The 18,375-nt window shown below is 40.8% G+C and overlaps 1 protein-coding gene across 1 annotated transcript in view; it reads left to right on the top strand.

The window, feature by feature from the left end:
• PROM1 (prominin 1) overlaps positions 1-18,375 on the top strand; it is a 541,566-nt gene that overhangs the window by 448,122 nt on the left and 75,069 nt on the right. Inside the window, exon 17 of the mRNA XM_070757376.1 lies at positions 4,551-4,697. Within this exon, the coding sequence (XP_070613477.1) occupies positions 4,551-4,697 (147 nt within the window). The remainder of the gene's footprint in view (positions 1-4,550; positions 4,698-18,375) is intronic.

The following is an 18,375-nucleotide window of genomic DNA, read 5'->3' as shown; positions in this document are numbered from 1 at the left end:
AATAGGCAAAAGGGGTGAGTTTTGGCCTTGCAGGCATTATTGGCTTTTATATTGATTCCTATGGGAAACATTGTTTCATCTTACGAACTTTTCAACTTACGAACCTTGTCAGGGAACGAATTAAGTTCGTAAGATGAGGTATCACTGTATTTTATCTTAGGATGGATATATGTTTATCCCAGGCATGTTTAAATTCAGTTACTGTGGATTTACCAACTATATCTGCTGGAAGTTTGTACCAAGCATCTACTACTCTTTCAGTAAAATAATATTTTCTCACATTACTTCTGATCTTTTCCCCAAATAACCTCAGATTGTGCCCCCTTGTTCTTGTGTTCACTTTCCTATGAAAAACACTTCTCTCGTGAATGTTATTTAACCCTTTAACATATTTAAATGTTTCAATCATGTCCCCACTTTCCCTTCTCTTCTCCAGATTATACAGATTGAGTTCATTAAGTCTTTCCTGATATGTTTTATGCTTAAAACTTTCCACTATTTTATCAATATCTTTTTGTAGGTGAGGTCTCCAGAACTGAACACAATATTCCAAATGTGGTCTCACCAGCGCTCTATACAGCGGGATCACTTGTTATACCTCTAGCTATGCAGTCAAGCATTCTACTTGCTTTCCCTACCCTACTTGCTTTCCCTAAGGATTCCTTTTGCCCAAGTGCATTATTTTACATTTGGAAACATTAAACTGCAGTTTCCATTGCTTGGACCACTTATCTAGTAAAGCTAAATCATTTGCCATATTAAAGACACCTCCAGGAATATCAATCCTATTGCACACTTTAGAGTCATCAGCAAACAGGCAAACCTTCCAAACCTTCCCCTATGTCACTCACAAGGATACTAAAAAGAATAGGACCCAGAACAGACCCTTGTGACACACCGCTTGTAACCAGGCTCTGTTCAGAATACTCACCATTAACAACAACCCTCTGATATATACGCTTCAGCCAGCTGCAAATTCTCTGAATTATCCAGGGATTAAGTCCAATCTTCACTAACCTATCTATCAGCTCTTTATATGGAACCATATCGAAGGCTTTGCTGAAGTCCAGAAAGGCAATATCCACGGCATCACCTTCATCTGACACCTTTGTGACATAGTCAAATAAATCAATGTTTTTAATAGGAAAGTGAACACAAGAACAAGGGGACACAATCTGAAGTTAGTTGGGGGAAAGATCAAAAGCAACATGAGAAAATATTATTTCACTGAAAGAGTAGTAGATCCTTGGAACAAACTTCCAGCAGACGTGGTTGGTAAATCCACAGTAACTGAATTTAAACATGCCTGGGATAAACATATATCCATCCTATGATAAAACACAGGAAATAGTATAAGGGCAGACTAGATGGACCATGAGGTCTTTTTCTGCCATCAGTCTTCTATGTTTCTATGTTTCTATACAAGTTTGACATGATTTGCCCTCAGTAAAGCCATGCTGGTTTGGGTCCAATAAGTTATTGGTTTTTAGGTGCTGATTTATCCTCTTTTTGTGGAGAGTCTTCATCATTTTAACTATAGTTGATGTCAAGTTACAGGGGGTGAACAAGAAATTGGAAACACTTGACATTTTGGCACCATAATGTTTGAACATGTTCAAATGAATCAAAACTTGACATATTTTAATTTTTAAAAATTCTGTTATTTGGTATGTTTTTTAAAACTACCTCTTTTTTTTACAGAAATTTAAGAAAATTGGTTCTAACCTTCTAGAAATGGCAGACGTCTTAGACTTTCAAAGAGGCCAAATTGGTGGTGCTCAAATGGCAGGTGCTAGTGTAACAGAAAGTGCCCAAATGTTTGGCGTTTCAAGAGGTAATGTCTCAAAAGTAATGACTGCTTTTGAAAGAGAAGGGAAAACGTCCTCAGCCAAGCACAGGTCTGGTCGAAAGTCGAAGTTGTATGAGAGAGACCATCGGACTCTAAAGCGAATTGTTAGAGTGGATCGCAAGACCACAGCTTCTAAAATCACTGCAGCGTTCAATAGAAATGTACAGAAGCCAGTTTACACAAAAACTGTTTGAAGGCAGCTTCACAAATCTGGACTCCACGGAAGAGCTGCAATTAGAAAACCTCTGCTCTCAAAGACAAATGTTTCAAAGCATTTAGAGTGGTGTAGAAACCACCAGCAATGGTCCCTCGAGCAGTGGCAAAATGTGATTTTCTCTGACGAATCATCGTTTACCATTTTTCCGACTTTTGGCCAGGATTATGTTTGAAGACAACCAAAAGAATCATTTTATCCAGACTGCCTTCTCCCAACCGTCAAACATGGCAGGGGTTGATGATCTGGGGTACTATTTCTTGGAAATCCGCCGGGCCAATGATTTCTCTTCATGGAAGAATTAATCACTATTTAATTAATCACTATTTAGGAATTTTGGCCGACCAAATTCATCCTATGGTTCAAGACCTGTTTCCAGAGGGGGATACCATCTTTCAAGATGATAATGCACCAATCCATAGAGCAAGAATTCTTAAAGAATGGCATGAGGAACATTCTAATCTCATCTGGCCACCACAATCACCAGACCTCAACATTATTGAGCATTTATTGTTGATTTTAGAGATTCAAGTAAGAAGTTGATTTCCACCACCATCGTCTCTAAAACAACTGGGGGGTGCTTTAACGGAAGAATGGGCTAAAATTCCTTTGGAAACAATTCACAATTTGTATGAATCAATACCTTTGAGAATTGAGGCTGTATTTGCCACAAAAGGTGGACCAACATCATATTAAAAGATATTTTGATGATTTTTCAAGGTGTTCCCATTTTTTGTCCACCCCCTGTAACTGGCCTATAGTTACTAGCTTCTTCTCTACTGCCATTCTTGTGGATAGGAACAACACTGGCCATTCTCCAATCATCAGGAACATCTCCTATTAAAAGGGATTGGTTGAACAAATCAGTCAGGGGGTAGCAATCACATATCTGAGTTCTTTAAGAACTCTGGGGTGGATGCCATCTGGACCCATTGCCTTATTTGTCTTTAATCGTTCAAATTCTTCTAAGACATCGGCCTCTGAGATCACTGGAGCTGAATCCCTACAGCTGGAAGCAATGCTATATCCACCCATAGTATTATATTGTAAGCTGCCTTTTCAGAAAACTGAACAGAAGTAGCTATTCAAATGGTCAGCGACCTCCATTAACCAGATTTCTACTCTCTCTGTATCTGACCTGCCAAATTGGCCGGGGGAACACACTGCTACATGGTCCTCTCTCAAACTCCCTTTGCATCTCTCTCTCTCTCTCCAGAGTCCCTTCCAACACTTGTTAATTTATATGGGAATCTGTAGATGTCACCGACTTGAGAAGGGGGTTGGACTACATGACCTCTATGGTCCCTTCCTTTCTTCTGACTGTAGAAATCTGCTTGAGAAGGGGGTTGGACTAGATGATCTCTATGATTCTAGATGACCTCCTTAAGGTCCCATCCAATTCTGTAAGGGTCACCTGCTTGAGAAGGGGGTTGGATTAAATGCCCTCTAGTTTGTTTTGTCATAACCGCTTGTTCCTTTTGCATCTGCCTGGAGGCATCATAAAAATTCCACAGATAATCATGACGAGCAGGTCATAAAGAGGCCCCAGACAGCAACTACCCTTCACTTCTGTCCTTTGCTAAGAGAATGCTACCTAGTTCTCTCTCCCACCCCTCTTTTGTGAGGACCATCTGATTGGAATATGGAATCTGATAGATATGGAATTAAAATCACCAAGTATAGAATTTAATTATTAAAAAAGAGCATGTGGTAAGCTGTTCCCATATCTTCTTGAAATGCTAATTGTTTTAAGAAACTCCTGTTTCTTTGATGTGATATATGGTAAAGGGGTCATGAGGTCTATTGCCCCAACTAAATGTGACCAGGTATGCCAATTTGTAGAATGATAACTCCGATTTTTTACTCACTCTTTTGTTAATTCCCCATCTTTGGGGACTCTCCATATCTGAGGAGAGGGGGTGAAAAAGGCATGGGATCGTCTAGATGCCCACAGCATGCCCCCAGCATGAACGGACCTCTTTCTCTCTCTGCAAACAGGGAGGGATCATTAGCCCTCCAACTCTCTTTCCCCCAAATCCCCCTCTCACCCCACCTTTGGGGACTTTCCACATGAACAGAGAAGGGGGTAAAAAAGGCATGGGAGGAGGACTGTCCCATTCTTTCCTTCCCAAAGTAGCATTTTGTTAGGACCGTTCTGATTGGATGGTGGCGAAGTGTCCCATGTGGCCAAAAGGCTGTGGCTGAATGTGGATTTTTGTGACGAAAGGGCTGGGATGAATAGCTAGGGGCCTTTGGGCGAGGGAGATAAGGCAGCGGAAGATCAGCTGCTGTGGAAGAAAGAGCTTCATCCAACTGGTGGAGGCAAAATGTCCTAAACCCATGCTGAAGATGGACAGATCTAACATTTAGTCTTATTTATTGTATGAGATAGGTATGAGACACTTCCAAGAAAGATTTGTATGACATTTGATAACAAGAGGTATCAAAATTTGAGAATTGTTTCCTTTCACTTCTTTTCCCCCACAGTATGCAGAAGATGTGTCACTTAAAATCAAGCATATCAATATAACTTTAAGCAATATAATTTTACTGAGCAACACTGGGAAAGACAACCTGTTGAATTTTGGTTCCTCTGGAATAAATGAAATAAACTTTGCAGCATACCTATCAGAGGTAAGGGGCTGACTAAACTGAGTGTCCAACTATGTTTCCCATTAGCAAAAATGGGAGGGGGGGAGGGCTGAAACCTATCTGTTTGGGGTTTTACAGGAATCTGAAAGATGCCAATTTGAAAAAGTCCTTTTGAAAGAGAAAGGGGAAGGAGGAGAAGGAAGAAGAGATGAATTAAGGGAAAGTGAATAAAGATAAAACCTGGGAATGGCTTACAACTGGAATTGAAAGAAACTGAAGGGTTGATTTTGATTGGCTAAGTGTAAGCCATTCAAACTGATGGTGTCAAGGCTAGATCTGAAAAAAACCCATCAAACATTCAAAGTTCAGATTGTACAAACAGGCAGAAGAAACAGTTGATCATGTACTCAACTCATGCAAGAAGATAGTACAAACAGACCACAAGCAACTAGATACAATAGCAGTGTTGCCAAAATGATTCACTGGAATGCAAAAATCATCATGTGCCAGTAATGAAAAATTGGCAGGAATGTATAGTTGAAAAAGTAAAAAATGCAAGTTTTTGAAAGATTTCCAAATAGCAACAGCACTTAGACATTAAGACTGCTTCACAGTGCTTTACAGCCCTCTCTAATGAGTTTGTTTACTGAGTCAGCATATTGCCCCCAACAATCTGGGTCCTCATTTTACTGATCTCGGATGGAAGACTGAGTCAACTTTATAAAGTCTGATTTAATTGTGGTTCAAAAGAAGAAAGTGTGAGTAATTGAAGTGGCAAAATCAAGTAATGTAGAATGGAAAAAATAATTAGCGAAGATCATAAAATGAAATGTGAAAAATTATAGTATAGACCAGCAATTATCAACAAAGACACTGGGTACCATACCAAAAAAAACCTTAGATAACACTTAGATCTGGGCATTGAGAAAACTTCCATCTCTCAATTACAAAATCCGTTCTATTTGGATCTGCACATATACTATGCCAATGCATTATGAAAGCCTAGGTTAGTGATGGCGAACCTATGTCACTGTGCCACAGGTGGGACAGGGACCAGTATCTGCTGGCACGCAAGCTGTTGCCATAGTTCAGCTCCAGCACGCATATGCCCACTGGCCAACTGATTTTCAGCTTGCACGGAGGCTGTGGGAGGGTATTTTTGGATTCCAGAGGGCCTCTGGGGGGGACAGGAAAGGGCATTTTTGCCCTTCCCAGGCACCAGAGAAGTCTCTGGAGCCCGAGGAGAGCAAAAAGTGGGCTTACCAGGCCCACCAGAAGTTGGGAAACAGGCTGTTTCTGAGGGAAGCAGGGGAGGTCATTTTTGTCCTCTCCAGGCATTTAATTCTGGGTGTGGGCACTCATGCATGCACACACAGGCTTTCGGTAACCAAGGGAATAAAGGTTCACCACCACTGCCCTATACCATGCCAGACAAGTAGCTGTCCAATCTCTTCTTCAAATATATATTGTATCATCAATTAGTTAAATTAATTTTAACTAATTTATTGTGGGTTCTTAATGATGGATGACTGGGAAGGGTGGAATGGTGGGAATGATATATATGAGATGAGTGAATTGGGGGGAGGGTTAAGGTTGGATGACTCGGGTGGGAGGGCTGATGTATATGAATTAAATGAGTGGGGTGGATGGGATGATATGTATTTGAAAAATGGGGGCAGTATGAATGTAGAATTTAGCCTACCTAGCGATAGAGAGACAGTAGGGATGGGGATATCTATCTCCGGGGTAACAGAGGGCCAGAAGATCCCTGTCTTGCTGGGGAGAGGTAGATATGGCAGGAGTCATGGGCAGTGTTCCCTCTAATTTTTTTTTTTGGGGGGGGCGGAAAAGTATAGTGTCTGAGCAGCAGTGCCTTCGGGACTGGGCGGCACAGAAATATTAAATAAATAAATAAATAAACAAACAAACAAACAAACAAACAAATAAAAAACCCACCCTGTTTTGCCTCAGAGAATTTCAAAATAAAATACTGTACTGTGTGTCTATAACAGTGAGCTCATAATAGGGCAACTCTATCAATATCAAAATGCCACTTAAATAGTTGAGCTAGTTTCAAACTAGATTTTGATTTTCTTTCTCTCTTCCTTACTCCCATTCTTTTTCTTTTTCTTTTCCTTCCTCTCTTTTTTCTATCTGTTTCTCTCTTCCTCTCTCTCTCCTTCCCTCTCGGCTTCTGGGCAGGTTTAGAAAACTCTGAGTTGATGATGATTTTTAAGTGAGCGATTGCTCACTGCTCAGCTTAGAGGGAACTATGGTCATGGGGCTAGCCATCCTGGAAGAAGAAGGGATCGCTGCTTAAAAGCAATCCCCTGTTCCGGTTCCGTGAGCTCAACCCGGGGTACTGGTGGTGAGTGTAATCCAGGCCCTGGGCTCAAGCAGCTGCTACTCCGAGTTTTCGGAGAGGGGCAGCATATAAATCCAATAAATCTAATCTACTCAATGGGCCACTGGAGACCTACCAGAAGACTGGAAACTAGCAGATGTAGTTCCCATCCACAAAAAGGGGAAAAAGACGGATCCAAGCAACTACAGACCTATTAGCTTGACTTAAATACCTGGAAAAATACTGGAGAAAATAATAAAAAAACCAGCTTTGCCACTACCTGGAAACAAACAAGATAATATCCAACAGCCAACACGGGTTTGTCTGAAACAAATCATGCCAAACCAATCTCATATCCTTTTTCAACACCATAACCAAATCAGTAGACCAGCGCAACACGGTGGACCTCATATACTTAGACTTTAGCAAAGCTTTCGACAAAGTCAACCACCATCTCCTAATCAACAAATTAGAAAAAAGTGGAGTAGACTACAACACATGCAGATGGATCAATAGCTGGCTGACCAACCGCACCCAACGAGTTGTCCTCAGCGGTTCCAAATTCACATGGAAGAACATAGGCAGTGGGGTACCACAGGGTTCAGTCCTGGGCCCTGTGCTCTTCAACATTTTCATCAACGACTTGGACAAGGGAATAGAAGGGCAACTGATCAAATTCGCAGACGACACCAAACTGGCGGGGGTAGCCAATACCCTAGAAGACAGGCTCAAATTACAGAAAGACCTAGACAGACTAACACAGTGGGGCCACACCAACAAAATGATGTTTAACATCGACAAGAGCAAAGTCCTTCACCTAGGCAGAAAAAACCCTGGACACACATACAACCTGGGAGAAACCCCTCTTAGCAGTAGCGACTGCGAAAGAGACCTCGGAGTCTTGGTGGACAATCAACAAAATAATGAGCCAAAAATGTGCAGCAGCAGCTAAAAAAGCCAACACAATCCTAAGCTGCATCAACAGGGGAATACACTCCAAGACCAGGGAAGTCTTAATACCACTCTGCTATGCCCTGGTCTGACTACACCTGGAGTACTGTATTCAGTTCTGGTCACCATACTTCAAAAGAGACATTGAAACTCTGGAGAAGGTGCAAAAAAGAGCAACCAAGATGATTACGGGATTGGAAACAAAGACTTACAAAGAGAGACTGAGGGAACTGGGCATGGATAGCCTAGAGAAAAGGAGGGCCAGAGTGGACATGATAGCAGTCTACAAGTATACCAGTCAACGCTAATAAAATCATGGAAGAAAAATACTAATCAATCAGCAACACCAGCTCAGCAACGCCCTGCAGAATCCATCCCATTAGACAAAGCAACTCCTGCACAACCTTCCCAAGTGACTCCAATGATAACACCAAACTCCCTCTTTGAAAAGATGATTAAAATGCAAGATTCAATAGATAGAAATTTTGAATCCTTAAGAGGAACAATGGGAATAATGAAGGAAGATATCAAGAAAATTCAAGATCATGCGGGTCACCTTGATGAACGTAAGGGGAAATTGGATGACCGGATGGAAGGCGTTCAAGGAGCCATAGTCCAAAACTCCCAAAGAATAACAAATGTGGAAGAGATCACTGATAGAATGGATACCAGACTCCAATTCTCTGAAGCCAGAGCGGAATACATCAACAAATCTTTAGAAGAATCCCTCATAAATCTCGAATTAGAAAAATCAGCTTTTTTTCTCCGTTTTCAGAACATAACTGAATCAGAACAACACGATCTCCCCAGCACAATGGCAGAAATATTAGCAAATATCACCAGCAAAACCACCAAAGAAATGATTAACCAAATTGATGAAGTGTACCAAATTTCTACTTCGTACGCTAGAAGAAACAGGCTCCCTAGAGAAGTACATGTTCAGTTTCTTAAAAGAACAACTAAGGATGAAGTTTCTAACATGTCTAAAGAGAACCCAGCAATGCACCAAGGTAGAAACATCGTGGTTTTGCCCCAAATTCTGAGACGGGTGAGAGAAAAACGGAAGCCGTACCAAACACTAGCAAGTAAATTAAACAAAAATAGTATACAATTTAGATGGCTCATACCCGAAGGAATGATGGTTTCCCTTATGGATAAGAAATACAAAATCACCTCGCCCGAAGATGCTAAAGAATTTTATGCTCATATTCTGAAAACAATTGATCAGACCATACCGAAAGAAACCGACAGCAGAGAGATACTTTCAACTGAAGAAATGAGCTCCGATGATAATCTCCCAGATAAAGACAGAGAAGTCAAAAAGTTAGATGGTGAATACTCTAGACAAGGACCAATTACCCAGGCAAGGACCGAAGCACGAACAGAGAAATCCAAGGAATCCATACCCCAACAGTAAACAAAATAAAATTACATTATTTTCCACCAATATAAAGGGTTTGAACTCGCATAAAAAGAGATTGAAAGTATTTCACAAATTGTCTGAATATAATTATGATATAATATCTTTACAAGAAACCCATATCAAAAAAGATGAGACTACCTTATTAATCTTTCCTAAATTTGAACTTTTTTGTACCTGTGCTGCTGAAAAAAAAAGAGGTATAGCTCTATACGTCAAAAAAATGTATTCCCCTAAATTATTATATGCTGATGACAACGGCCAGTTATTGATAGTTCAAGTAAAATTAGAAAATTAAAAAATAACTATAATAACAATATATGCCCCATCTACTAAACAATCTACTTATTTTAACAATTTACATTAAAAAAATTAGAATTGAATCTGACCAACTTCTTAATAATTGGAGACTTCAATGCAATAGTAGACAAGACTAAAGATCATAAAGGCATTACCAAACACCACTCCCGCAATACTCTACCCTCAACGTTTAATCAAATAATATATGAATTTGCTCTAAAAGATATATGGAGATACTATCAGCCAGAAACCATACAATATACCTTCTTTTCTCCCCCTCACAAAACCTGTTCACGCATTGACATGGCTTGGTCTCTTGAAATTATAAACGAAATTACAGATATATAAATATTACATGCAACTTGGGCAGATCATAATCCCTTATTGTTAACATTCAAAGATACCAGTCATAAAACCTTCAATTTCAAGATAAAATACAAAACGATCTTCCTTCATTTTTTAAAATTAATTTTAATGGTGAGATACCTAATCAAATAGCATGGGATGCTACTAAAGCGTATATTCGTGGCATTTATATCTCTTATCCCTTATTCCACAAACAAAACAAGAGAAAAATATGCTCAATTACAAAAATTAAATACATCTTTACAACTTGCCAAAAAAAACATTACACAATGATCCCAAAAATAATACAACTTTACTTGAAATAAAAACAATTAAACATGGAATAAATTTAATAACACAACACATTGCACAAAAAATAAAAACTGCGAAACAAACCTACTTTGAATTCGCTAATAAACCAGGCCGTTGGTTATCTCTTAAACTGACTCACCAAAAGTTTGATAGGAATATAGATGCCCTAGTAGACTCTTCTGGACATATAAAAACAACTAATTCTGATAAAAAAACAAATAATTCAGGACTTTTATCAACAACTCTACAAAACTTCAAATCTGGATGGTGATCTACTATCAAAATATTTACAACAAAATGAACAAAAAACATGAATAAATGATGATCAAAGATCTTCCTTAAATAAGTTAATCACAGAAATTGCAATTGCAATAACAAAGCAAAAAAATAACAAAACTCCAGGTCCTGACGGAATCCCATCTGAATTTTACAAACAACATCTAGAAATAATTACACCTATACTCTTAGATATCTACAATGCACTTATCAATGCAAAACTTCCTACTTCATGGTCCAAAGCATATATAATGCTTATTCCCAAAGATACCCAAAATAAACACCTTTTAGAAAATTATAGACCCATAGCACTACTTAACACAGACTACAAAATATTTACATCAATAATTGCAGACCAATTAAAGAAAATATTAAACAACATTATCCATTCGGATCAAAATGGATTTCTCCCATTAAGAAATATAGCAACAAACACTAGAATGATACTAAACACTATCGAATACTATGATAAACATTATGACAAATCAGTTGCATTAATATTTATGGACTTAAAAAAGGCATTCAATAGTCTTCAGTGGCAGTATTTCATAAAACAAATTGAATATATGAACTTTGGCTCTAAATTTTACAATTTAATTAAAGCTATTTATACAAACCAATCCGCCAGAATTCTTTTCAACAATGATATTACAGATAAAATATCCATAACAAAAGGTGTATGTCAGGGATGCCCATTAGCTCCACTCATCTTTATTCTAGCGATAGAAACATTTTTGAAAAGTATAAGAAATAATATTCTAATTCAGGGCATTACCATCAAAAAGGAACAATACAAACTGCAGGCCTTTGCGGATGATATTGTATTCATAGCACAAGACCCAATACAAACCGCACCCATTTTGTTTAGCGAAATAGATAAGTTCGGAGAAATATCTGGCCTAAAAATTAATAAGACCAAAACTCAAATTCTAACTAAAAACATGACAACAAAACAGGTACTCTTTTTGGAAAATTTAATTAATATAAAAGTCATTAAAAAAATTAATGAGGCATATGGATGACCTCAAACTATAGTACTATAAAAAAAGACAATTACGATCAATTGCTCAAAGAGGTACAAAAAGATCTGTCCAGATGGTCTAAATTGAAACTATCCCTTATGGGGAAAATATTTGCCATTAAATCCAATATTCTCCCAAGATTTCTATACCTATTTCAAGTAGCCCCAACAAATTTAAACAAATCATTTTTCAATTCATTGCACAAAGAAATAAGGAAATTTATCTGGGCCAAAAAAAAGGCCAGAATAAAATTGAAAAACCTTCAGGACCATAGAATTAAAGGTGGCCTTGGACTTCCTGATTTTCATACATACTACCAGGCTACAATTCTATCAATGATAAGAGATTGGGTCATTCTTAAAAATACAAGACTTTTAACTTTAGAGGGCTACGATCTTCTTGCTGGGTGGCATGCATTTTTAACAATGGATTACCATAAAATACCCAAATATTTTAAAAACCATTACCTCCGAAAAACTTTAGTAACAATTTGGTATGCGATTAAGAAGAATTATTACACCTCAACACCTCAGTACCAAATGAATTACTTACCTTTCCTAATCTTTTCTCCCATACCAAAATATTGAGATACCACCAACTACTAGACAAAAGCGATCTTCTCATATCAAAACAATTACAAGACAAAGGGATAAATATGGATTGGCTATCATACTTACAAATTAAATCAAAATACAAAGAACATTTAAAAAAAATGGATTCCAAAACGATAACATAATAGACACAATTTTTTCCGCCCCTCTACCAAAAATGATTTCTAAATTATATAATTATTTATTAATACAGGAAAATTGTGAAGAGCAAGTTAAAGGATGTATGATAGCCTGGGCTCAAAATTTTGGTTACATGATCAATTTAACTGAATGGGAGAAAACTTGGACAATAAATTATAAGATGACCACAGCAATGTCCTATAAAGAAAACCAACTAAAAATGTTCTATCAATGGCATTTGCCCCCAGCAAGATTATCTAAAATGTTTCCTAATTTCCCCCCTAATTGCTGGAAATGCAAAATAAAACCTGGAACATACTACCATGCATGGTGGACCTGCATATATGCGAAAAAATACTGGATAACCATTAAAAACTTAATAGACCAAGTCATGTCATTTAACCTACCATTTAAACCCGAATTATACCTCCTCGGTATATTTAGGCAAAACCTTACACAAACACAAAAATATTTCATCTTACAAATCTTGACTGCTGCAAGAATTTCATTTGCCCTTTTTTGGAAACAGGAAAAAACACCACCACTACTGGTAGTCATCACCAAAATTATAGAGTGCACGGAAATGTCCAAAATAGCAATGGAAACTCAAAATAAAAAAGATTCAGAATATTATAAAATATGGGATAATTGGTACAAATGGGTTTCAGCACAAAAAATCAAACTTTTATATTATGAAAGTAATAACCTTATCTTATTTCTGAACGTTCAAAATTGACTCAAATTAATTTATAAAACAATTCCAAAATCAACTAAATTGTAATCAAATTCGAAAAAGATTCTATATCATATCTCTTTTTATCCGTCTTTAAATTAATAGATTATACACCATATATTACATCAACACAAATACTTACTAATACCTATGTCAACTCTTATATTTTCTTTCTTTACATACAAAAATATACTTACTACATTATACATATACACCTGCATCTCCTTACACAATGTCGTATCACATAAAAACGTCTGTGCCATACGCAGATTTCTGTTTTCACATTTTCTCTTTTTCTCTCTTTCTTTCTTTTTTTTCTCTCTCAACACTAAATCTTTCTATTTATAAATAAACTTTAAAATCTTCTTTGCTCTTATTTTCTTTTTTATAAATCATCTTCATTTATCTATTATTACCCAATACATATATGTATATACATGTATTAGTAATTGATATTTCATTGGAAACGGGACGTAAGATTTACTACTACAATTTAAGATATAATTGGTAATAATAAGAATACTGTTTCTTTACATAGCTTGAGAAATATTATAATGACACTAAGAAATTTACGTACCATGATGTATAACATTATTATCCTTCCAAATTCCTTGATTTTGTATCCCTTTCCCTTACCCCTTTTTTCCTTCTGTTCATACTTCCCTTCCCTCCCCCTTCCCCCCCCCCCCCGTATATATAAATAAATTATTTTTTTAAAAAAAAAGTATACGAGGGGATGTCACAGAGAGAAGGGGATCACTTTATTCTTCAGGGCACCAGAGGGCCGGACGAGGAACAACGGCTGGAAGTTGACCAAGGAGAGATTCAACATGGAGATAAGGAGGAACTTCCTGACGGTCAGAGCGATCAACCAATGGAACAACCTACCAGCGGACGTTGTGAACTCCAACACTCTGGACATTTTAAAGAGAAGATTGAACTGTCACTTGACTGGTGTACTTTAAGGTTCCTGCTTGGGCAGGGGGTTGAACTCGATGGCCTTCATGGTCCCTTTCAACTCTAACAATAAATAAATAAGTAAATAAGTAAATAAATAAATAAATAAATAAGCAAACAAACAAACAAACAAAACAAACATATAAATAAATAAATAAATAAATAAATAAATAAATAAATAAATAAATAAATAAATGGGAAGTTGGGGAGCCCTTGCAGGGCAGTGCTGAGGAATTTAACTCGTTTTTTGCTGATAAAGTCACTCGGATCCGGGCGGACCTCGACTCCAATTGTATAGCAGTATCGGCTGACAATGAGTCAGTTGAGGTGACTGGGGATAAACGTCTTTGTCCATCTGTCTGGGAGGAGTTTGTCTTGGTGACACCTGATGAAGTGGACAAGGCCATTGGAGCTGTGAGCTCTGCCACCTGTTTACTGGATCCGTGTCCCTCTTGGTTGGTTTCGGCCAGCCGAGAGGTGACACAGAGCTGGGTTCAGGAGATTGTCAATGCCTCCTTGGTGAGGGGGTCCTTCCCGGCTCCTTATAACTAGGCACTTGTGCACCCACTCCTCAAGAAGCCTTCCCTGGACCCAGCTGTGCTGAACAACTACCGTCCAGTCTCCAACCTTTCCTTTATGGGGAAGGTTGTTGAGAAGGTGGTGGCGTTCCAGCTCCAGTGGTCCTTGGAAGAAGCCGATTATCTAGGCCCTCAGCAGTCTGGTTTCAGGCCCGGCTATAGCAAGGAAACTGCTTTGGTTGTGTTGATGGATGATCTCTGGCGGGCCTGGGACAGGGGCATGTCCTCTGTCCTGGTGCTTCTTGACCTCTCAGCAGCTTTCGATACCATCGACCATGGTATCCTTCTACGCCGGCTAGAGGGGTTGGGAATGGGAGGCACTGTTCTTCAGTGGTTCTCCTCCTACCTCTCCGGTCAGTCGCAGTCGATGTTAGTGGGGGGTCAGAGGTTGACCTCTAGGTCTCTCCCTTGTGGGGTGCCTCAGGGGTCGGTCCTCTCCCCCCTGATATTTAATATTTACATGAAACCGCTGGGTGAGATCATCCAAGGGTGAGGTATCATCAATATGCTGATGATATCCAGTTATACATCTCCACCCCATGTCCAGTCAATGAAGCAGTGGAAGTGATGTGCCGGTGTCTGGAGGCTGTTGCGGTCTGGATGGGTGTCAACAAGTGTTCGGAAACTTCAGGTCATGCAGAATACGGCCGCGAGAGCTATCGTGGGGCTTCCCAGATTCGCCCACGTTTCTACAACACTCCATGGTCTGCACTGGTTGCTGATCAGTTTCCGGTCACAATTCAAAGTGTTGGTAATGACCTTTAAAGCCCTACAAGGCATTGAACCAGAATAACTCCAGAACCGCCTTCTACCGCACAAATCCCAGCGGCTGATAAGGTCCTTAAGAGTTGGCCTTCTAGGGGTCCCATTGACCAAACAATGTTGTTTGGCGGGCCCCAGGGGAAGAGCCTTTTTGTGGTGGCTCCGGTCCTCTGGAACCAACTCCCCCTGGAGATTAGAATGGCCCCTAACCTTGCCTTTCACAAGGCCGGTTCCGGTGGGGGGAGCAGGAGGGGGGAGGAGACTGCAGCTCCTCGGACGACGGGTGAAACATCTAGAATATAGGGGGGATTTGATTGTGTCAGCGAACTTGTTTCTGGAAATTCTTGTGGGGTGAGTTGTCCCTGCCTTTGGAGCCCCTACTTGACACTTCTGTGTGCCAATTAAGAACTTTACTGGCTATGGAAGAGTCGGATTCTGATCAGCTGGGCTGCGGAAAATGGCGGCCGCCCCTGCGAACTGACTTACATGGAAGGCGGAAAGAACGAGAGGCAAGAGAATGAGGAGCAAGAGAACGAGAAACAAGTGTCGTGGATTGTGCTGGTTGGAGGTGTTGGAGGTGGGCCTGGGTTGCTGGTGCGCTGTTGGTGGGAGCGCCCAGCGCTGGAGGGTCTGCCGATTGAAGGGCCAGCGTGGAGAGGCCTGATCGACTGTCGTTGCTGAGAACGAGGTCTGCGAGGGGAGAGGAGCTGAGGAGGATGTCGGAGCAATGCCCACGAGAGGAGAGGAGTTGGGGAGGATGTCGGGGTGATGCCGAGGCTGTGTTGTGAGCGTTTGGAGCTGTGTAATGAGCGCTTGGAGGTCCTGCAGTGCTGTTTGGCAAAGGGAGATGTGGAAATGTCACTTGGAGTGCAACGACACCAACAGAAAGTGCAGATCAACAACCGACGAGAGCCGGAGGTCCTGGGCGGAGCCAAGGAGCCGGAGGCAGAATCGGGTAACATCAAGAGGAGACGCCTTATCCAGGACTGGGACATTCCCCTACCCCAACCCCCTCTTTTTGCCCTTTTTTTGGGGACATAGAACATACTATTAATCCAGAACTTAGTAACTGAGAACTGATACGACTTTGCTGCTAACCAATTTCCTATATTCCTATATTCTATATATATACACTTTATACACTACTGATTGGATTGGATTTATTTTAATCAACTAAATTATTGCACTATTATCTATATTTTATATATGTTATATTTTTATGTGTATCTATTACCTTTATTAGTATTTTAATCTTTAGTATTTTTAACTATAAATTGATTTATATTTTAACTAAATTATTGGGGGGGTTAACGATGGATAATTGGGGTGGGTGTAGTATGTATGGAGTGAATGATTGGTATGGATGGGATGGGTGGGATGGGTGGGGTTACAATATGGGCAAGATGAATGGGAATGATGTAAATAACATAGTTGGCCCACCTGTCGCTGGAGAGGCAGGAGGGGGGGAGACATCTATCTCTCGGGGGACAGAAGGTCAGGATATTTCGGTGTTGCTGGGGCGAGGCAGATATGGTGGGAGCCACAGAGCTAGCCGTTCCAGGGGAAGGAGGGATCGTTGCTTAATAACGATCCCTTGTTCCGGCTCCGTGAGCTCAACCCAGAATACTGGTGACGAGTGTAAGTCTGGTCCTGGGCTCAGGTTGCTGCTACTCAATGCCAGGTTGGTGGTAAATAAAGCTCTCCTCATCCGGGATTTAATCCTGGATGAGGAGGCCGACCTGGCATGTGTAACTGAAACCTGGCTGGGCCCAGAGGGAGGAGTTCCTCTCTCTGAAATTTGCCCAGCCGGGTTTCAGATATGGCATCAACCTCGACCCCGGGGAAGGGGGGAAGGAGTGGCTATTATAGCCAGGGAGAGCCTTTGCCTGCATAGACTCGTTGCTCCGGAGATTGCGGGTTGCAAGTCCCTCCTGGTGAAGTTGGATTTAGGGGTTCAGGTGGGCTTGTTTCTCACGTACCTGCCTCCCAGCTGCATGGCACAAGCCCTGCCTGTGCTACTCAAGGAGGTAGCCGGGCTGGCGGTGGGGTTCCCTAGACTTATTGTCTTGGGAGACCTCAACCTGCCGTCGCTCGGCGAATCCTCTGGACTGGCACAGGAGTTCATGGCCACCATGGCAGCCATGGACCTGACTCAAGTAGTAAAGATCCGACTCATGAGGGGGGACATGCACCCGACATGGTATTCCTCTCTGAGCAACTGAGTAATGGTCTGAGACTAAGGGGCTTAGAAGTGTTGCCTGTGTCATGGTCAGACCATTTTCTACTGCGGCTTGACTTCCTGGCTCCAATCCTCCCCCGCAGGGAGGCAGAACCGATTAAGTTGTTCTGCCCCAGGCGCCTGATGGATCCAGAAGGTTTTCAGAAGGCGCTTGGGGTTCTTCCAGATATACTCGTCCGCAGTTCGGCAGAGTCTCTGGCTGAGGCCTGGAACAAGGCTGCAGCGGAGGCCCTTGACCGAATTGTGCCGCTGCAACCTCTCCGTGGTGCTAGACCCCGTAGAGCTCCATGGTTCAACGAGGAGCTCTGGGAGTTGAAATGCCAGAAGAGATGTCTAGAGAAGCGATGGAGGAAGAGTAAGTCCGAATCCAATCGAACACTTGTAAGAGCTCATATTAAGACTTACAAAGTGGCGCTCAAGGCGGCAAGATGCGCCGCCTTGATTGCATCAGCAGAATCCTGCCCAGCCGCTCTGTTTAGGGTAACCCGCTCCCTTCTTAATCAGGGGGGAGTTGGGGAGCCCTTACAGAGCAGCGCTGAGAACTTTAACATCGCTTGGATCTGAGCTGACCTCGACTCCAATTGTAAAACAGAGTCGACTGACAACGAGTCAGTCGAGGTGACTGGGGCTAAATGTCTTTGTCCATCTGTCTGGGAGGAGTTTGACTTGGTGACACCTGATGAAGTGGACAAGGCCATTGGAGATGTGAGCTACACCACCTGTTTACTGGATCCGTGTCCCTCTTGGTTG

This window comes from Erythrolamprus reginae, chromosome 7 (assembly GCF_031021105.1).
Source record: "Erythrolamprus reginae isolate rEryReg1 chromosome 7, rEryReg1.hap1, whole genome shotgun sequence".
Taxonomy (NCBI): domain Eukaryota; kingdom Metazoa; phylum Chordata; class Lepidosauria; order Squamata; family Dipsadidae; genus Erythrolamprus; species Erythrolamprus reginae.
The sequence above is the reverse complement of the archived record's forward strand: the minus strand, read 5'-3'. Positions and strand labels throughout refer to the sequence as shown.